The 23,058-nt window shown below is 40.2% G+C and overlaps 1 protein-coding gene across 1 annotated transcript in view; it reads left to right on the top strand.

Annotated features, from left to right (window-relative positions):
• The window catches only part of LOC309561068 (FRAS1-related extracellular matrix protein 1-like), a 289,377-nt gene that overhangs the window by 235,616 nt on the left and 30,703 nt on the right, over positions 1–23,058 (top strand). The window contains 4 exon segments of the mRNA XM_082264797.1: positions 4,490–4,691; positions 8,495–8,639; positions 12,120–12,249; positions 20,746–20,818. Coding sequence (XP_082120923.1) covers positions 4,490–4,691; positions 8,495–8,639; positions 12,120–12,249; positions 20,746–20,818 — 550 coding nt within the window.

Genomic DNA, 23,058 nt, shown 5'->3' on the forward strand with positions numbered 1-23,058 from the left:
CAGTTCACGGTTTTTGCAGAAGAAATGTTCTACTAAATGAGCAGAAAAGACTAATTTAGCAGACATTTCAGGTTTTTTATTTTTTTTGTTTGTTGTATACTCATAAAATAATAATTTTGCTTTAGATTTATAAAATCATTTCCAGCGATGATTTGTTTGTCAGTTACCGCCTTCAGGGGCATGCACCATTGCAAACCTGCCGAGCTATGTAGTTAAAAAAAAAACAAGTTCAATTCCATTTTTTTATTATTATTTATTTAATGTGTTTTTTGGGTGATGCATTCAGTGCGGTTTAGTTTTTTTCATTTACTACTCTTTGTATTTCTGTTTTTTCTTTTTTGTTGTATTCTATTATTTACGCAGTCACTTTCTATTTTTTTTTTTTTATTTTCCTTAATTTTTTTGGCTGTCTGTGGATAAAAATCAAATAAAGAGGCTAATGAAGAGTGCTTTTTTTTTTTTTTTTTTTTTTTTTGGCACAGGAACAGGCCAAGGATAGTTTATCCTCAGGAGCAATTTAAAAACCAATTTGCACTTCCTGCCACAAATAAAATAAAATAAAAAAATAGAACTCCATCCTAAATGAATAATCAATCTACAAATACATCTTCCTTTTGTTATTAAATCATTTACAATATCTCTTTCTGTTCCAAGTTTACCTGTTGAAACATCCAGTGCTTCTGACAATGCCTTATTTATTATCAAGGTGCATGAACTACTAAACCCCTAAACTCAAAGTTGTGTTGTCGGCCTGTAGGCAGGTGCAGTCCGCTGTCTCCACTGCAGGTGGCGCTCAACCGCAGCGGCAGTGCGGAAGGAGAGGAAGTCATGGGATACAGGGTTCCTCTATGGTTTCCTGAGTCACTGGGGCAGTGATCCAATTGGATGCTGGCCACCCATGTGACCCGGGTGGCCATCTTGGGCATTGCAGAGTCTATTTAGATCCAGGCACCTGGGTTTGGCATGCTTTATGTGAGTGGGTAGTGCAAGGAAAGGTACCCTGCCTGTTAGGGATAGTAGTAGTGATAGGGAAAGTGTAGGGTGACTACACTTCTGGACATCTTCCTGACTGGGCTCAAGACGGCCAGGTCACATTCTGCCCCTCTCAACAGATGCTGTAAATCTGATGGTACCTGCTCTGTCTATGTTGTTGGAAACATGAGTGCACCCGGTTGTGCAGCCTGCTGCCTAGGTTGAACCGTTGCTGCATTTCTTCAATACAAGTTTCTGTTGCATTTGTCTGTGTGAATTATTGCCTCCGCACTACGCTGCACCCCACCTACAGGACCTCCAATCCATCTCCACATTCTTGAGAATGAATGAAGTCCTCACCCATCAGTTCAGCACCCTAGAGGCTTTGTCACCCCTCCAATACATCTCCACATTCCTGTGAATGAATGAATGAATGTTGTCAGCCCTCCAATCCATCTCCACATTCCTGTGAATGAATGAATGAATGAATGTTGTCAGCCCTCCAATCCATCTCCACATTCCTGTGAATGAATGATGTAATCACCCCTGAGTCCAGCACCCTAGAGGCATTGACAGCCCTTTCATCCATCTCTACATTCCTGTGAATAAATTAAGTCATCACCCGCAAGTCTGTCACACTAGAGCAGTGTTTTAAGCTCTCAATACATCTCTACATTCATGTGAATGAATGATATTATTGCCCCTGAGTCCAGGGCCCCAGAGGGGTTGTTGGCCCGATAATCTTTTTCCACAGACATTCCTGAATTTCTGATTCCTTCCGGCATGCTAGAGACGTTGTCAGCCCTCCAATCCATTTCCACATTCCTAGGAATGAAGGATACCATCACCATTGAGACCAGCACCCTAGGGACGTTGTCAGCCCTCCAATCCATCTCCACATTCCAGTGAATGAAGGATGCCATCGCCCCCAAGACAGGCACCCTAGAGACGTTGTCAGCCCCCCAATCAATCTCCACATTCCTGTGAATAAAGGATGCCATCACCCCTGAGACCGGCACCCTAGAGAGGTTGTCAGCCCTCCATTCCATCTCCACATTCCGGTGAATAAAAGATGCCATCACCCCTGAGACCGGCACCCTAGAGGTGTTGTCAGCCCTCCAATCCATCTCCACATTCCTGTGAATGAAGGATGCCATAGCCCCTGAGACCAACACCCTTGAGACGTTGTCAGCTCTCCAATCCATCTCCACATTCCTGTGAATAAAGGATGCCATCACCCCTGAGATCGGCACCCTAGAAACGTTGTCAGCCCTCCAATCCATTTCCACATTCCTGTGAATGAAGGATACCATCACCATTGAAACAGGCACCCTAGAGACGTCAGCCCTCCAATCCATCTCCACATTCCTGTGAATAAAGGATACCATCACCATTGAGACCGGCACCCTAGAGTCGTTGTCAGCCCTCCAATCCATTTCCACATTCCTGTGAATGAAGGATATCATCACCATTGAGACCAGCACCCTAGAGACGTTGTCAGCTCTCCAATCCATCTCCACATTCATGTGAATAAAAGATGCCATCACCCCTGAGACCGGCACTCTAGAGCAGTGGTTCTCAAATCCGGTCCTCGGGACCCACCAACAGGCCAGGTTTGCAAGATAACTAAATTACATCACAGGTGATCTCATTTGCTTCTCAGTGATTGCAGTATTCTAGTCTGCATCCCCCAAGGTAATACTTAAAATCTGGCCTGTTAGTGGGTCCCGAGGACCGGATTTGAGAACCACTGCTCTAGAGACGTTGCCAGCCCACCAATACATTTCCACATTCCTGTGAATGAATGATCTCATTGCCCCTGAGTCGCCAAAGGTGTTGTTGGCCCTCCAATCCATCTCCACATTCCTGTGATTGAATGATGTCATCGTCCCTTTGTCTGGCAACCAGTGTTAATTTAAGTTAAAGTCTTTTAACTAAAATGCCATTTTAGTTTTAGTTGTATTTTAGTCATCCGAGTTGTTTTTATTTTAGTCGTATTTTAGTCTACTAAAATCTCCAGTACATTTTAGTCTACTAAAATTAAATTTTAAATGCATTATTTCTTTCGAACTGCCAAACATTATTTACTCCTGGAGTTAAAATCTAATAACATGTTTATTATTTATGGTATTAAGGTTTAAACATCCACTACAGGCACAGATTTAGCCGTTGTGATATAAATTCAATTTAGTTTCAGTCATAGTCTTTTGACTAAAATGCCATTTTAGTCGTATTTTAGTTTTAGTGATATTTTAGTCATCCTAATTGTTTTAGTTTTAGTCGTATTTTAGTCGACTAAATTAGTATTAATTTAGTCAACAAAAATATTTTAGTCAACGAAATTAACACTACTGGCAACCTAGAGGCATTGTCGGCTCTCCAATCCATCTCCACATTCCTGTACATTCATTATGTCACCACTGTGAATCCGGCACCCCAAAGGCATTATCAGCCCTCTAATACATCTCCACATTCCTGTTAACAACATACAAGGGAAAGATAGAAGCGCACAATGAAAGCCCGTTCCATTTCAGATGAGGAAGACTTCAGCACCATCCCCTACCGAACTCTGCCCCTAATTTGTTTCACCTGTCATGGGCTTAATCAGTGGCAGCTGGTGCTCCATGGGCCGGGGAGGGGGGGCAGATGGACCACACCATACCCCCCCCCCCCGGACCACACCAGTTTGCACACCATACCCCCCTGTCACTGGCTCACTCACCCTGGACTGATGTGGAGGGCAGGCAGCGACTTCGGCTCCCCCCCCCCCCCAGCAGCGGTGGCGGCTTCCCCTGTGTCTCTTCCTCCTTGCCCAATAGCACGGCCTCTCCTTTTGGCCAATCAGGAAACGGGTCTGGCTGGGAGGAGCATCAGTACTGTGATCATAGCAAATATTCATTCGCTATTGTCGCACAACTGGGTGGGCTCAGGGAAAAGTGCTCTGCGCCCCAAGCCCACCCTTTTTTGAAGCCTATTAGAGCCTCTGGCTCTAATCACGTGCTTTAAAGAAAACAAAAACCCCATTGGAATCCAATGCGTCCGGTGCCCTGCATGTAGATGTGGATGCACCCCTGCTCCCCCAATGGACGGGCCGACACTGGGCTTAATCATAGATTAAGCCCATGTTGGGTGAAACATATTAGTGGGGCATGGTTCTTTATGTGCATATACTTGCCTTCCACTTTCATTTCCATATTGACTTCAGTACTGATACTTGGCTGCCATGATGACTCTGGCTTCAGTGTTTTAAGTCACGATCCAGAACGAGTACATCTGCTCAGTGGGGATGACTCAATAAGTATTGCAGTCAGAGGGTAAGGTTTACTGCCAGGCAACCAGCATTTTCAGAAGGAGGTCAGCAGCTTCTCTTTGTAGAGTCTTTAACTGATAACTGCCATGCAGAATATCATCAGCCTGAATGGCACTACCAGTCCTGCATTACCATGCATCATGTGTTTTATTATGCATCACCACAACACATAGGTCTAACACACCCTGCCTTTGATTTTTTTTTAAGGTGGAGCATGTGGATAAAATGCCCCCAAAAATTCTACAGAAGGAAAAACCATCTACGGTGGAAAACCTAAAAGATGGGAAATCTGTCATCCAGATCACATCACGAAACCTGAAGGCTTCGGATCCTGACAGCGCTGATGATGACCTTCTCTACATTCTTCTGAGATCTCCCAGTTTTGGACATTTGGAAAATGCAAAGACAGGTAAAGACAATGGGAGTCACCACTGCAATAAGGTATTCCTCAGACTTTCTATGGAGGTTCTCATTTATCTAGGGCAGGGATCCTCAAACTACGGCCCTCCAGCTGTTGCGGAACTACACATCCCATGAGGCATTGTAAAACTCCGACATTCACAGACATGACTAGGCATGATGGGAATTGTAGTTTCTGGAACAACTGGAGGGCCATAGTTTGGAAACCCCTGATCTAGGGGATTGTTAATGTAGCGCTACCCCTGCAAGGGTCACTGATTTATCCCAGGCTCCTCCCACTCTTTAGTGCAGCAACAGCAGCCAGGCACACAGCAGCATTCACTCCTCTGGCTCATTAAATAGTCTAGGTTGCCTTTTTTCATGTTTATTGCTGAGTAACTTGGATAGGGTAGGGAGCTGTGGGATACCCCAGAATGCTGAGCAGCTATAACAGGGCGCCTTTCTCTCTGCAGCCACTTCTTAGAACAGTCCCCTCAATAATTTCTTGGGGAATGGACAGGGGGCACCATAGACAATGCACCAGGCTGGGCAAGCCATAGCAATATTTATTATTTATCCAGGGGTTTTACAGTAGTACAGTCACCCAGGTCCTGCTTTCAGGTCCTTACTCACAACTTCACAAGTAGTAAGTAATAAGTAGTTGGATGCCTTCCTCCTGTATCAGGCAAACATTTTCAAAGTGGACTTTTCAGACTGGTTTCTAGGTGATATACCCCTTCTTCTTTAACCACAGGGATTTCTTTGAATGGACCCCCCCCCCCCCAGCTTTGTATCTGCTGGGACCTCATTGATCTTCTTGGCAGGTTTCACTTAAGTGGCTTGGGAGGGCAATCATTTGCCTGGGAGGGCAGTCATTTGCTGGGTGCCTCTGACTGCTCCAACCACAGACTATTTATGTTCTCTTCAGCCACCTTCTGGGCACGCCTCCCTAGGGATTGGCTAGGAAATATTCAGACTGCTCACTTAACCGGCTCCCCTACTATGTTCTGGAGCTTTCCAGAAAGCAGGGAGAAACAATCAAGTTTAGAGTCTGTGGGAGACAAGAGACAAGAGAAATGTTGCCGCTCAGGTGCAGGCAATAGGACCATCAACGTTGGGTGCACGTCCGATCTGCGATCCGAGCAATGTCCAATACACATCCTGTGGGATCAGCCCTACACAATCAAACACTGCAAAGCTTGTATTTCTTTTAATACATATAGTTGGGGGATGGTGTCCTTTGTTTCTATCCGCACAGTCATTCTCCCACGTATACTGTATATATATATATATATATATATATAGATACAATTAAACACTACTCCACTGATTACAAAAGAGCACAAAGTAACAAAATTTACCTGACAGTCAAGCACCTAACTAAGAGGGTACTACATATGGCTCAGGGTTGTCCAATTGTTGGCAGTACATGCTGCCAGTTGGCAGCCAGCAGGAGCTTTTTTTGTGGTCCATGAGTTTGGTATGCTATCTGGCTATTTTCTACTAGGAAGAAGATGAAAACTTGCTTCTGCCATGAGACACCCGTCTGATCTTGGCACACTGTTCTGATCTTAGCACACTGGTCTGATCTTGGCACACCGGTCTGATCTTGGTACACCGATCTGATCCTGGCACACTGGTCTGATCTTGGCACACCGGTCTGATCTTGTCACACTGGTCTGATCTTGGCACACCGGTCTGATCTTGGCACACCGGTCTGATCTTGTCACACTGGTCTGATCTTGGCACACCGGTCTGATCTTGTCACACTGGTCTGATCTTGGCACACTGGTCTGATCTTGGCTCCAGAGATGGTTGCAGGTGTTGCCACTGGTCGTGCTGCCTATGCTTACGTGTATAGCCAACTCAACCCTTCCAGCATCCTTCAGCTGGCACAGTCCCTCTCTGCACAGCCAACACATCCAATCTTCACAACAACCAGATCCTCCATGTGCCATGCTCAATCTGCTGCTCTATTATAACAGAGCCCATTGGAGGCGAAATGGTGCTGTAGAAGAATGGAGCCTATCAGGACCTGCAAAAAAGCAAGTCCAGTTAGTCACATTCAGCTTAAATTGTTCTACGATATTGAAGACCTTTTAAATCTAGTGTGTTCTTGCACCTTAAAGCCCCGTACACACGAGTCAAAATTCGGCCGGGAATTTTCGTCCGACGACCGATCTGCCGATTTTCGGCTTGTTAGTATGGTGCTTCCGACAACCGACTCCGACTTTTCGGCTGAAAAAATCCTGGTGTGCAGGCTATATAATTTTTGTCGACCATCAAAACATGTCCGATATTCGTCTCATTAGTACTGATTTCGATGGGGAAAAATCTTATGAGCAAGTCTAGGCATGCTCAGAGATGAAAGAACACATAGAAAGCAATCCAACACATGACATCACTTCTGAAGTAGAATTCTGTCCTTCGGGAAAATTCGTGTGCAGTCTAGAGCACATTCCAACCAACAGACACCACTCTGGACAAAAGACGGATGACCGGTCGGCGGAAATTCGTTGCGTGTGTACGGGGCTTTAAGCTGGCCATACGCTGGTAAATTTTCATACAAACCTTTGTATGGAAAATCTCAATATAAATGAAAGTTAATGAAAGTTGTAAAATTTAAATTTCTTTTGACATTTAATTTTGGAATGAATGTGATTTTTCCCAAAACCACATACTCTATTAGAAATTTGTTTGTTCGAGGGCAACCGTTGGTCTACACTCATTAGGATGAGTCAAGCCTTGATATACCCCAGAGGGATGTGCTTTTCATGGCCCTCCTTCAGATTGTCCTGAATGTGGACAATCGGCTCCAGGATTTTTATACGCGACTCCTCTGCCTATGGACTCATGGACTATTGAAGACTCGTTTGTTTCTGTTGTATATTTGGTTACAACCCCTCCTGCTGCACTTTTGTAATGTTTTTGTATTCAATTCTTGTAAAATGTGAAACTTTCAAAAAATGCATTAAGCCAGAACTTTGTTCGAGAAAAAAAAAGAAAATTCCTGTTCCTTCAAACTTTCTTATTACAAAAATTAAAAATAAACATCGATTTGACCCCACTGCCAATTAGAAAGTTGAACAAAAACCAAAATGTCTAAGGCTCCTTTCACACGGGCGGTGCACCCGACGGAGCCCGTTCTGCTAAGCGGGGGATCGATCCGCCGATCCCCGCTGAGAAGGCGGATAAGAGCTCCGTCTCCACTCTGTGTGCAGAGACGGAGCTGTCAGATCCCCGCTCTCCTCTATGGGAGTTCAGATGATAATGGACCGCCCGTCCATTCTCATCCGATCCTACCCGATCCGATCCTCCAGACGGATGGAAAATAGGGGTTTTCACGGTTTTACACCTTTTGCAGCATGAAGCACTTTTTTTGTGGATTTTTGGCACTTTAATTTGTTTACTATTAATACACATCGATGGACTATAAATTATAGTGGACTATTGCATTTTTGGCACTTTGAGATATTTATTTATTACTAATACACATTTATGGACTTTTATAGCACAGATGCACTTTTTGTGAAATATTGAATGAATTTGTTGCACATTTTTATTTATTTATTTATTATTCAGTTTTATTTATAGCACTGGTTCGCATATTTATATTTTTTAGGCAAGAGCTTATATTTATATATATTTTTTATAATTCTGAGCCCACTCAGTGTATAGTAGCTGTCTATGAGCGATTTATTCCATTTTATTTTATAGCGCTTGATAGTTGGGGCATGGATTATTTTGCTTATTTATATGCAAGCGCTGTTTTTGTCTTTATCTGTAGGTTATTTAATCTGTTTTATTTTGCAGGTGACCACATAGGAAGAACTTTCACGCAGAAGGATGTTAATCAGAGGCTGATCCGTTATGTCATTAACCCCTCGTTAGATGTGAATTCAGACAGCTTTGAATTTCAAGTCTCTGACCCGTCTGGAAATAAAATTCCACCTGAAATGTAGGTTCCTTGTGGAATATTGAGGCCTGTGTGGTGACAAGAATATTGTATCTGTTGCTGAGGCGCGCAGGGAAAAGTTCCATTAGCATCCTAGGTGAACCCCACCAATGAGCCCTGAATTACTTCATCAGTATAGGTTGCAGGCTCCACCCTTCTTCATCACTCTCCTGCTAAAGCGCCCTATGCAGATGCCTCCTTTGCTTACCCCTTGGCCAGACCTTGTTGCTAAAGGAGGACACACACACTACCCAGAAAAGTGAGATATCCAACAGAAAATGATGGCAGTGTGTTGAGTTATTTTGATAGGACAGAAAATTTACAATGTTGTACAAGCTGTACACTCACTACTTTACATTGTAGCAAAGTGTCATTTCTTCAGTGTTGTCACATGAAAAGAAAGAATAAATTATTTACAAAAATGTGAGGGGTGTACTCACTTTGTGAGATACTGTATATATATATATATATATATATATATCATAAATAATACATGGCCAATATCCATATAAATATGTCTTCACATCTATGGGCTCTACGCATTTCATGGAGCTTATATCCACTCATCAGGAGCTTGATTAAAAATATCTGTAAATATAAACAAATTTTAGAATAGAAAAATCTCGTATAGATGAAAAGGATACACCAAATTACTCCCTTAAAAAATAGTATACATAAGATCCTACTACTTACATGTAGCAAACTGAATTAGACCCAGTGACCATAGGGGAATGGGAGCCCAGTGAGGCAAAATAAATAAATCTTGCCCCCTAAAGCAGGGAGATTGCAAAACAGCATAATCTGGCATTGGGATTGTGGTGCTATATGGCTCAGGAAGGATTGGTCTAAGGCATAGAAGGTCCTAGCACAAGAGAGGTGAGTATCCAAGGATGAAGAATCCCATTGGATACGTATCTGTGAGGGTTACCTGTGGGTTATTGTCAGGATTACAGGGAGGGTTAGGGTTACAAGGAGAGGTAGTGCAAAGGTAACATAAAGGGTTAGTGTTGGGGTTACAAAGAGGGATAGTTATGGGGTTGCATGTAAGGAAAGTGTTATGGTTACAGGGAAAATTCTAATTAGGGTTACAGGAGGGGTAGTTATGAAAAGGGAAAATGTTGGAGTTGCAGGGAGGGTTATTGTTGGGGTTAGAGGAAGAGTTAATATTAAGCATACAGGAAAGTTTAGTGTTGGTGTTACAGCAAGGGTTAGTGTTGGGGTTACAGGGAGGATCAGTGTTAGGGTTACAGCAGGGTCAGGGTTAGGGCTATAGGAAGGGTTAATGTTAGTTACAGAGGGGTTGGTGTTAGGGTTATGACGACAGTTAATGTTAGCGTTACAGAGTGATAGTCTTAAGGTTATAAGGAGGGTTATGGTTGGTGTTAAAGCAAGGGTTAGTGTTGCTGTTAAAGGAAGGGTCAGTGTTAGGGTCACCGTTGGGTTAGTGTTGGGCCTATAGTGAGGGATAGTGTTAGTTACTGAGGAGTTAGGGTTATAGGAAGAGTTAGTATTAAGGTTATAAGAAGGGTTAGGTTTATAGGGATGGTTAGTTTTACGGTTATAGGGACGGTTAGTGTTAGTTACTTGGGGGTTAGGGTTATAGGGAGGGTTAGGGTGATATGAATGGCTGGTGTTAGGGTTATAGGGAGGGTTAGTGTTAGGGATACAGGGAGGGTTAGTGTTAGGGTTATAGGGAGGGTTAGTGTTAGGGTTATAGGGAGGGTTAGTGTTAGGGATACAGGGAGGGTTAGTGTTAGGGTTATAGGGAGGGTTAATGTTAGGGTTATAGGGAGGTTTAGTGTTATGATTATAGGGAGGGTTAGTGTTAGGGATACAGTGAGGGATAGTGTTAGGGTTATAGGGAGGTTTAGTGTTAGGGTTAAAGGAAGGGTTAGTGTTAGGGTTACAAGGATGGATAGTTATGGGGTTAAGGGAAGTAAAAATGTTGGAATTGCAGCGAGGGTTAGTGTTGGGGTTACAAGGAGGATCAGTGTTTTGGTCACTGTTGGGTTAATGTGAGAGTTATAGGGAGGGTTAGTGTTAGAGTTAGAGGGAGGTTTAGTGTTAGTGTTATAGGGATGGTTAGTGTTAGGGTAATAAGGAGGGTTAATGTTGGCGTTATAGGGAGGGTTAGTGTTAGAGAAATGGTTAGGGTTAAAGGGAGAGTTAGTGTTAGGGTTATAGGGAGGGTTAGTGTTAAGGTTATAGGGATGGTTAGTGTTAGGGTTAAAGTGAGGATTAGTGTTAGGGTTATAGGGAGGGTTAGTGTTTGGGTTAAAGTGAGGGTTAGTGTTAGGGTTATAGGGAGGGTCAGTGTTAGGGTTATAGGGAGGATTAGTGTTTGGGTTATAGGGAGGGTTAGTGTTTGGGTTATAGGGAGGGTTAGTGTTAGGGTTATAGGGAGGGTTAGTGTTTGGGTTATAGGGAGGATTAATGTTGGCATTATAGGGAGGGTTAGTGTTAGAGAAATGGTTAGGGTAAGGGTTAAAGGGAGAGTTAGTGTTCGGGTTATAGGGAGGGTTAGTGTTTGGGTTATAGGGAGGGTTAGTGTTAGGGTTATAGGGAGGGTAAGTGTTAGGGTTATAGGGAGGGTTAGTGTTTGGGTTATAGGGAGGGTTAGTGTTAGGGTTATAGGGAGGGTTAGTGTTAGGATTATAGGGAGGCTTAGTATTTGGGTTATAGGGAGGGTTAGTGTTAGGGTTATAGGGAGGGTTAGTGTTCGGGTTATAGGGATGGTTAGTGTTAGGGTTATAGGGAGGGTTAGTGTTAGGATTATAGGGAGGCTTAGTATTTGGGTTATAGGGAGGCTTAGTATTTGGGTTATAGGGAGGGTTAGTGTTCGGGTTATAGGGAGGGTTAGTGTTAGGGTTATAGGGAGGGTTAGTTTTAGGATTATAGGGAGGCTTAGTATTTGGGTTATAGGGAGGGTTAGTGTTAGGGTTATAGGGATGGTTAGTGTTAGGGTTATAGGGAGGGTTAGTATTTGGGTTATAGGGAGGGTTAGTGTTCGGGTTATAGGGAGGGTTAGTGTTAGGGTTATAGGGAGGGTTAGTGTTAGGATTATAGGGAGGCTTAGTATTTGGGTTATAGGGAGGGTTAGTGTTAGGGTTATAGGGAGGGTTAGTGTTAGGGTTATAGGGAGGGTTAGTGTTAGGGTTATAGGGATGGTTAGTGTTAGGGTTATAGAGAGGGTTAGTGTTAGGGTTATAGGGAGGGTTAGGGTTACAAGGAAGGATAGTTACGGGGTTACAGGGAGGGAAAATGTCGGAATTGCAGTGAGGGTTAGTGTTGGGGTTAAAGGGAGGATCAGTGTTTAGTCACAGTTGGATTAGTGTTAGGGTTAGAGGAAGGGTTAGTGTTAGGTGGTGTACAGGAACAATAAGTGGTATGCTAACTACAAGACATAAAAGTTTGTGTTTGTTTTATTTGTTTGGTTGGATGTTCTCTGAAAATCTGCACATGAATATAATTGTCTTCTTTCAGTCTTGAAGTGCAGTGGTCGATCTTACAACTTGCTGAGCCGTATTATCGGGTTTGTGAGAACTCGGGGACTCTCGCTATCACACTGATGAGAGCTGGAAGCAGCAAGGATCCGGCATTTATTGGTATAAAGGTAAGATCTGCTCTGCTAGACAATGGAAACATTTCCAAATATTCCATTAGAAATCACTTTAAGGGGCACGTCACTGCTGAATTAAGGTTTCTACGCTTGCTGTGCGCAATATTGCCTTGGAGCACCAAAAATCACCAAAAACTAAAGTATATCCATTTTGGAAACGTGAACTATATATATATATATATATGTTGTTTTTTTTTTACACCTTAAAAGGTGTTGGGCTGTATATAACAACTGCATAGCCCAAGGAGCATCAGAATATGATGACAACTGTGGAAATAGAGAATTCTTTCTGGTCCCGTCTTATCACTTAGCTTTCTTCAGAAATGGAAACCAGTACAAATCCTGGAAGCCCATTTTCAGTTCAAATTAGCTGAATACATTCCAGGTACATCAAAACAAAAGGTGTGCAAAATCATACAGTTCATTTTGTGTTTTAACCACTTGCCGACCAGTCGCTGCAGTTATACAGCTGCAGGCCGCAGGTTCCCGCAAATCCCTTTACCTGTACGGCGGTCCGCAGGATTGCTCTTGGGGGGCGGGCGCGCACGCCCACTTGCCAGCGGGGGAAGCCGATCCACGAGGCCGCCGGCCGCGATTGCCACCGGGCACCAGTGATCGCTCCCCGTGGAGAGAGAACGGCGGTCTGCTGTTGTAAACACAGCAGAACGTTGTTCTCTCAGCTATCAACACAGAGCTCCTGTGTTCCTCCTATTTAGGAACACAGGTCTCTGTATTGATTTCACAAGCCCAACCGCCCCCCCCCCACAGTTAGAAAACACCCCCTAGGCTCACACTTCACCCTTTGATTGCCCCTGGTTTAACCTTTTCCCTGCCATTGTCATTAGTACGGTAACAGTGCAAATGTTTAGCACTGATTACTATAGTAATGTCACTGGTCCCCCCCCATCAGTCCATCCAGTTCAACCTATGATGTGTGTGTGTGTTTGCTGTTAACCGTACATTGTATACCCCTGTATGTTGTACATTGTATACCCCTGTATGTTGTACATTGTATACCCCTGTATGTTGTGGTCTTTAAGGTGCCCATCTAATCGTTTTTTTAAACTATCGATGCTCCCTGCTGATACCACTGCTTGTGGAAGATAATTCCACATCCTTACTGCTCTGACAGTGAAGAACCCCTTACGTATTTTAAGGTTAAACCGCCTTTCCTCTAGTTTTAGCGAGTGGCCACGTGTCTTATTGTATTCCCTTTCTCTGAATAGTTTGTTCCTTATGCTAGGGTCGCCAGTACAGTATTTGTACATTGATATCATATCCCCCCTCAATCGTCTCTTCTCCAGAGAGAATAAGTTCAGTGCTTGTAGTCTTTCCTCATAGCTGATGTCCTCCATTCCCCTAATTATTTTTGTTGCCCTTCTCTGGACTCTTTCCAATTCCAGCACATCCTTCCTGAGGACCGGTGCCCAGAACTGGACAGCATACTCCAGATGTGGCCGGACCAGAGTCTTGTAGAGTGGAAGAATAATCTCTTTATTTCTGGAGTGAATCCCCTTTTTTATACATCCCAGTATTCTGTTGGCTTTGCTTGCAGCAGCTTGGCATTGCATGCCCCTGCCAAGCCTGTTGTCTACCAGTACCCCCAGGTCCTTTTCCATCCTAGACTCACCCAGAGGTCCCCCCCCCCCCTAGTGAGTAGCTTGCTTTCGTGTTTCTGACGCCCAAGTGCATTACTTAACATTTTTTAACATTAAACCTCATCTGCCATGTAGTTGCCCACCCCATTATTTTGTTCAGGTCCGCTTGTAAGGTTTCCACATCCTGCATAGAAGATATTGGCATGCTTAGTTTAGTATCATCCGCAAATACCGAGATTGTGCTAGATATCCCCCCTCTAGATCATTTATGAATAAATTAAACAGGATTGGTCCCAGGACAGAACCTTGGGGGACCCCACTTTCCACACCCGCCCAATCCGAGTACTCCCCATTAATCACCACCCTCTGGACTCTCCCCTGGAGCCAGTTCTCTATCCAGGTACTCAACCTATGGTCCATACCTACCTTCCTTAGTTTGTACGGTAAGCGTTTGTGGGGAACTGTGTCAAAGGCCTTTGCGAAGTCCAGGTACACCACATCCACAGGCTTACCTTTATCTAGGTGGCAGCTCACTTCATCGTAGAAGGTTAATAGATTGGTTTGGCAAGAACGATTTTTCATGAATCCATGCTGATTACTACTAATAATACAGTTTTCATTACTAAAGTCTTGTATGTGGTCCCTTAACATCCCCTCCAAAATCTTGCAGACTACTGATGTTAGGCTGACCGGCCTATAGTAACCCGGGATATATCTCGGCCCCTTTTTAAATATTGGTACCACGTTGGCTTTTTTCCAATCAGCTGGCACCATACCCGTCTGTAAACTATCCTTAAAGATCAAGAATAATGGTCTGGCAATCACCTGGCATAGCTCTTTAAGAACCCTCGGGTGCAAGCCATCCGATCCTGGTAATTTATTTATGTTAAGTTTCTCTAGTTTAGTTCTAAGTCTATCTTCTGTTAGCCATGGCGGTATTTCCTGAGGTGTGTTTTTTAGTTTAGCATTACAAGCTGGGTTAGTGTAACCCCCCAATTCTTTTGTGAAGACTGAAGAGAAGAAATTATTTAACACTTCCGCCTTTTCTCTGTCCTCTGTGGCCATATTTCCTTTGTCGTCTTTTATGAGACCAATTTGTTCTGGCCTCGCTTTCTTACTGTTTATATACAGTACTTAAAGAATTTCTTGGGGTTCTTTTTACTCTCTTCCCCTATATGTCTCTCGTGTTCTATTTTAGCCGCCTTGATTTCGTCTTTACATTTCTTATTACACTCTTTGTAATGCTTGAATGCTGCCAATGACCCCTCAGCCTTGTATTTTTTGAAGGCCTTTTCTTTACTATTAATATGCATTTTTATGTTGGAGTTTAGACACCCAGGGTTTAGTTTTGCTCTTTTAAATCTATTTCCTTTTGGAATGCACTGGCCAATCTCTTTGTTTAGTATGCTCTTGAAGCACTCCCATTTTTCCTCTGTGTTCTTTGTTCCCAGGGTTCTATCCCATTTGATATTTTCTAGCAGAGAGCGCAGTTTTGGGAAATTGGCTCTTTTGAAATTCAGTGTTCTTATATTACCCTTGTGTTTCCTATTACTACGATTAATACTGAAACAAATTGACCTATGGTCACTATTTCCTAAGCTGCCCCGTATTACTATATCCGTGAGCAGGTCTGTATTGATCAGGATCTCAAACAAGCCTGGGACAAACATAGATGTAGACAAAAAGTTCTAAAAATGGGGCAGACTTGATGGACTACTTGGTCTTTTTTCTGCCATCACTCTTCTATGTTTCCATGTTTGAAAAGGGGAACTTAGCCTTTAAGATGACTATCGATGATTATAGAATTTTTTTTCAAAGAGGAACACATTTCCTTTTTTCAAAAACCCTGAAAGCTTAGTTCGGGTAACTAAAATTTAATTATTTTATTTCAAAAAATGAAAGATTGTTGTACCTTCTACGGAATATTCCTGTTTTTGTCATGTTGACAAATAATTATTTCCAGTAAAAAGTAAATTTTCACATAAAACATTTGATTTCTTTTAAACTTTATACTTTTCCAGAGCTTTTCTATCACTTTAGAATTTTTGGGTTGAATACAACCAAATCCGGCGTCGCTTTTTTTTTTTCTTATGTTTTTTTTTTTTTTTTTTTTTGCAAGTTGACAAAAAAATCTAAAGTTTGAGGGCTTTCCGCAGGCTCAATCCTCACTAAATCCTTCCAGCACACACATCACCCATTTCCCCGTGCCAAATCCTGGAAGGTGTTGGGCTTTGGAGAAAGATATTTATGTGGGGCCACCGGTTCTGTGTGCATGGACATGTAAAGAGCGAGATAACAGGCCTGCAAAAATCTGCTTCAAGTCGATAAGCCGAGCCAAACACAGCGACTGTGGCTACAGATAACTAACAGCGCCTGGATTCTCGGTCAGGCCTAGAAATAAAATTAAAAAAATCCTTTTTTTTATTATTATTTTAGGGAAAACTACTGACTTGTTTTTTTTTTTCTTTTCTGCTATTCAGTAATTTTTTGCTTGTTTCGTTTCTTCCCTCAGGGACAGATTTACATTTTATGTTTGCAGGGCTAAAAAAAAAAAATTGGTAGGAAACAATTTTAAGGGCAGGTGTAAATACATTGATTATATCACTTTTTGCAAAATGTAGTACATTTAGTAACTAGCCAAGTTTTTTCCTAATTTGTTTTTTTTTTATTTCTCAGTTATTATACAAAACTTTAAAAAAGTATATTTTTTTTGTAATTCGTCATTTGTTTATTTTTCTCTCTGTTATAGTATATCACAGTTTTGAAATTATTAGAAAATGCTTTGCTTTTTTAGGAGCACTTATTTTTTGTATTTGCAAAACTTTAAAAATATATATATTTTTTGTAATTCGTCATTTTGTTTATTTTTTTCTCTGTTATAGTATATCACATTTTTGAAATTATTAGAAAATGCTTTGCTTTCTTATGAGCACTAATTTTTTGTATTTGCAAAACTTTAAAAAAAATATATATTTTTTGTAATTTGTCATTTGTTTATTTTTCTCTCTGTTATAGTATATCACATTTTTTAAATGATTAGAAAATGCTTTGCTTTTTTAGGAGCACTTAATTTTTGTATTTGCAAAACTTTAAAAAAATATATATTTTTTTGTAATTCGCCATTTGTATATTTTTCTCTCGGTTATAGTATATCACAGTTTTGAAATTATTAGAAAACATTTTTTGCTTTTTTAACAGCACTTATTTTTTGTATTTGCAAAACTCTAAAAAAGTATATTTTTTTGTAATTCCTCATTTTGTTTATTTTTCTCTCTGTTATATTATATCACAGTTTTGAAATTATTAGAAAATGCTTTGCTTTTTTAGGAGCACTTATTTTTTGTATTTGCAAAACTTTAAAAATATATATATTTTTTGTAATTCGTCATTTTGTTTATTTTTTTCTCTGTTATAGTATATCACATTTTTGAAATTATTAGAAAATGCTTTGCTTTCTTATGAGCACTAATTTTTTGTATTTGCAAAACTTTAAAAAAAATATATATTTTTGTAATTTGTCATTTGTTTATTTTTCTCTCTGTTATAGTATATCACATTTTTTAAATGATTAGAAAATGCTTTGCTTTTTTAGGAGCACTTAATTTTTGTATTTGCAAAACTTTAAAAAAATATATATTTTTTTGTAATTCGCCATTTGTATATTTTTCTCTCGGTTATAGTATATCACAGTTTTGAAATTATTAGAAAACATTTTTTGCTTTTTTAACAGCACTTATTTTTTGTATTTGCAAAACTCTAAAAAAGTATATTTTTTTGTAATTCCTCATTTTGTTTATTTTTCTCTCTGTTATATTATATCACAGTTTTGAAATTATTAGAAAATGCTTTGCTTTTTTAGGAGCACTTATTTTTTGTATTTGCAAAACTTTAAAAAAATATATTTTTTTTGTAATTCGCCATTTGTATATTTTTCTCTCTGCTATAGTATATCACAGTTGTAAAATTATTAGAAAAATTGTTTTGCTTTTTTAAGAGCACTTATTTGTTGTAGTTGCAAAACTTTAAAAAAAAAATATTGTTTTTTGTAATTTGTCATTTGTTTAATTTCCTCTCCCAGTTATAGTATCACAGTTTTGAAATTATTAGAAAAAATGTTTTGCTTTTTAGAGCACTTATTTGTAGAAAAAAAGGACAAACTATTTGGATCATCTGCTGTTTTTGTTAAAACTCTTGGTCTGATTTACTAAACAATGAATCAAATGTACAAAAAAAAAAACAAAAAGTAAACAATTTCAAGGACAGGTACAGAATCTACATGCAGTACATTGGTTAGCTCATGTTTTGCAAAATGTAAAATGCCAATTTTTGTTTTTTTTTAGAATTTTTTTTTTTGTACGTCACATTTTTGAAGTTACTTTATAAAAAAAAAAAAAAAAGGTTTTGCTTTTTTTAGAGCATCAATTTGTTGAAACAATTGGCAAAAAAAAAATTAAAAAATTTGGCTTTTTTTAAGAGCACTTAGAAAAAAATAGCGAGATGCTGTTTTAGATTAATAATACAAACAAATGGCCACTGCCTCCACCTATAACTGGACTCTGCAGCAACCAGGGGTGTATTTTGGTTTTGTGCTGCAAGACTAAAATTGGGCACCCCCCCTCCTATGTAAATTTGTCCCACTCCTTCCTTTTTAACGGATGTGACTCCCTCCAAATTGTAAGGACTACAATTCCCAGCATGAACCCCTGAGATCTCACGAGAGTGTTGGGACAGAGAGGGGGGTGGGTGAGGGAGGGAGGGAGGGAGAGAGAGGGGGGTGGGTGAGAGAGGGGGTGGGTGAGGGAGGGAGGGAGAGAGGGGGGATGAGAGAGAGAGAGGGGGTGGGTGAGGGAGAGAGGGGGGGGTGAGGGAGGGAGAGAGGGAGGGGTGAGAGAGAGAGAGGGGGGATGAGAGAGAGGGGAGTGAGAGAGAGTGAGAAAGGGGGGGTGAGAGAGAAAGAGAGAGGGGAGATGAGAGAGAGGGGGGGAATGAGAGTATGAGAGAGAGAGAGAGAGAGAGAGGGGGGTGAGAGAGAGAGAGGGTGAGAGAAAGAGAAGAGGGGTGAGAGAGAGAGAATAGGAGGGGTGAGAAGGAGAGGAGGGGGTGAGAGAGGCGGCTCTAGCAACCAGTGGCTAATGGAGTCTCAGGTGGAGGGGGGGCAGCTGTTTTTGCTGCCCCCCTGCAAAGTGCTGCCCTAGGCCTGGGCCTTGTTGGCCTAGGCCAAAATACAGCACTGATGTCAGCAACGCATACAAAACAAAACCAAAGAAAATCCCGGCTCAAATAGTCGACCAGCCTGCTAACTAACCGAATTGTCCAGTCTAACACTGTTCTTTTCTCTTTAATAAATCATGCCAAGAGTTTCAAAGAAAAAAAAAAAGAATAAAACAGACAAATCCAAAATAGCGCCTCCTTTTTTTACAAAAAAAAAAGCAAAACAAACAAGTGCTCTTAAAAAAACCAAAACATTTTTTTCTAATAATTTCAGAAATGTGACGTACAATAACCCAGAAAAAAATGTATTTAAAAAATTGACATTTTATTATGTTTTGCTTCCTACCTATTTTTTATTTATTTGTTTTTGCTTTGGTTTATTCTTTTGTAAATCAGGCGAAATGTTTCAATGAAAAAAAAAAAACAGACAATCCAAAGCAGCAAAAAAAAACAAAAACAAAGGAAATTTCAAGCTCAACTCAACGACCAGCCTGTTAACCAACTAAATTGTCCTGTCTAACAGTGTGCGATAAAAATGGGTTTTGTTTGCACACAAATTTTGTGAGCCTCCACAGTAGAAGTGTATATATATATATATATATATATATATATATATATATATATATATATATATATATATATATATACAGTGTATATATATATATATATATATATATATATATATATATCTATAGCAGCAAAGGTGTCCAGTGTGTCCCCTCACCAATATTTCAACAGTGCTAGGAGTTTTCTTTTTTTTTTTCTTTTTTTTTTTTTGATTGAAATATGTGGACTGATTTACAAAAGAATAAACCAAAGCAAAAGCAAAAAAAATAAAAAATTGGTAGGAAACAAAACATAATAAAATGGCAATTTTTTAAAATGCATTTTTTCTTTTTATTGTGCGTCGCATTTTTGAATATATTAGAAAAAAAATGTTTCGCTTTTTTAAGAGCACTTGTTTGTTTTGTTTTTTTTTTTTTTTTAAAAAATTGGAGACTCTATTTTGGATTTGTCTGTTTTCTTTTTTTTTTCTTTGAAACTCTTGGCATGATTTATTAAAGAATAAACCAAAGCAAAAAAAAAAAAAAAAAGCATAAAAAAGGAAACAAAACATAATAAAATGCCAATATTTGAAATCATTTTTTTCTCTTGGTTATTGTATGTCACATTTCTGAAATGATTGTAACAAAAATGTTTTGCTTTTTGAGAGCACTTATTTGTTTGACAATAAGCCCCCGTTCACGCTGGCGTGATTTGACACAATCGCAGCCTATTGCCGGCAATGGGAGAGTCCCAATCGGTGCGACACCGAATGCAGCACTGCACCAATTTCCAAAAGTAGTTCCTGCTCTAATTTTGGCGACTTCAATGGACATCCGTGCATGAACCCGTTCAGATATCTCTCAAGTCGCCCCCAAAGTGGGACTGAAATGTGGGTTTGAAATCGTGTGAGTTCAGGTGAAGTCGTACGATTTCAAAGCCGCATTCAGTGTAAAAGAGTGATAATATGATGATGGGAAATATTGTATCCGATTCCACATCTGTCATTTATGTTTCGCAGTGATCCTGCCTGTGTGTGACTGACCGGGGGGGTGGGGGGGGGGTGGGGTGCAGACCCAATCCCGAGATTACTGTCTGATCACATATGAAAGTTTACACTGAATATTTCTCTTTAAAGGTCCAAGAACTTTCCGCCAGACATGGCCTGGATTTTACACACAGCAGTGCAAGCCTCGTCCAGTTTGACCCAGGTAACATTACTGTCTGTCTATCTATCTATCTATCTATCTATCTATCTATCTATCTATCTATCTATCTATCTATCTATCTATCTATCTATCTATCTATCTATCTATCTATCTATCTATCTATCTATCTATCCCATATCTATCTATCTATCTATCTATCTATCTATCTATCTATCTATCTATCTATCTATCTATCTATCTATCCCATATCTATCTATCTATCTATCTATCTATCTATCTATCTATCTATCTATCTATCTATCTATCTATCTATCTATCTATCTATCCCATATCTATCTATCTATCCAAGAACTTTCCGCCAGACATGGCCTGGATTTTACACACAGCAGTGCAAGCCTCGTCCAGTTTGACCCAGGTAACATTACTGTCTGTCTATCTATCTATCTATCTATCTATCTATCTATCTATCTATCTATCTATCTATCTATCTATCTATCTATCTATCTCATATCTATCTATCTATCTATCTATCTATCTATCTATCTATCTATCTATCTATCTATCTATCTATCTATCTATCTATCTATCTATCTATCCCATATCTATCTATCTATCTATCTATCTATCTATCTATCTATCTATCTATCCCATATCTATCTATCTATCTATCTATCTATCTATCTATCTATCTATCTATCTATCTATCTATCTATCTATCTATCTATCTATCTACCTATCTATCTATCCCATATCTATCTATCTATCTATCTATCTATCTATCTATCTATCTATCTATCTATCTATCTATCTATCTATCTATCTATCTATCTATCTATCTATCTATCTATCTATCTATCTATCTATCTATCTATCTATCTATCTATCTATCTATCTATCTATCTATCTATCTATCTATCTATCTATCTATATGCCTCTATGTAATTCTATTATAAGATGGCACATGCTTGTTCTGGATTGTGGAATCATTTTATATGTTGGAGCATCCATCGGTGGGTAAGAAGAGAGGGAGGAATGATTGTAAACCCTCCATGGAAGGAATATCTTTTTCTGTTATTTCCTTGTATTCTCCTCCTGTCAGATCAGACCTGGCAGTCCGGTGTCCGGCCATTCGGCCCCCTTCGGAGGCTGGCTGGTCTTCTGAAGGAGTTCAGGGCTAGAAAGTGACACTCCGGGCTGCTTAGGAGGATGATGATCATTACAAAAGCCTTTAAACCCGGGTTCACACTGGTGCGATGCGGGAAACGCTGCAAATCAGTGCCTGTTCCCGAGTCGCACCAGAATCGCACAGTGGTTCACACTGAAATCTGAAAATCGCTGGGGGTGTCAATGTAAGGTTAATGACACCCCCAGATTGTGAAATGGTTCAGGAATCGGATTGCATAGGTGTGAACACCCATGCGATCCCTCATTCCAGTGGGATGCACCATTTTGGTGCAAATGCGATGCAATTTCAGCCATACATCGCATGTGATCTACACAGCAATGCGGTACGAATCCCATGCAATGTCTGGCATCGCACTAGTGTGAACCGGCACTTCGTTTTCATTTATTGATATATACTCTGTATACTGAAGTACGTGTGAAGAGAAGATACAATATTACAGATATGCATTGGTGACTGGTTGTCTTCTATGGTGAGGAGAGCGATCTTATCTCCCCCCTCCCAAAATCAGGGGGAGGGGTGAACGATATAACATAGCTAAGGCTGAGCGTTGGTCCAAGTTGCAGCACCGGCCCAGATGGCATTTAAAGGAGGCGGTTTTGATTTGGCCGCTGTTCTTTCCCCTGGAGTTCAGCAGGGAATGGGAAATTCATTACATTTGTAGCAAGAGGATCACTTAACTCATCAGGATTAGGAGGAGACATCTGTTTTGGAGAGCCGGGTAATAATGTGACACAGGTGTGATATGAAAGGCGGCACAAAGTGTGGGAGAAATCCATAAACTGAGCGCCGGGCGGAATAAATTGTTACTCGCCGGTCGGATGACGATCTGCTAATAGTAGAGCTGCTGAGCGCGTCGTGTATTAAAGATGTACTAACATTGGGGCTTGTTGGAGAATTTGTTTATTTAGCAATGAACATAATATAATATAATATAATATAATAGAAATATATAATATAATATAATAAAATACATATAATATAATATAATATAATATAATATAGTAAAATATATAATATAATATAATATAATATAATATAATATAATAACATATATAATATAATATAATATAATAGAAATATATAATATAATATAATA

The sequence above is a fragment of the Pelophylax lessonae genome, assembly GCF_965119305.1.
Source record: "Pelophylax lessonae genome assembly, chromosome: 8".
NCBI classification, from domain to species: Eukaryota; Metazoa; Chordata; class Amphibia; order Anura; family Ranidae; genus Pelophylax; species Pelophylax lessonae.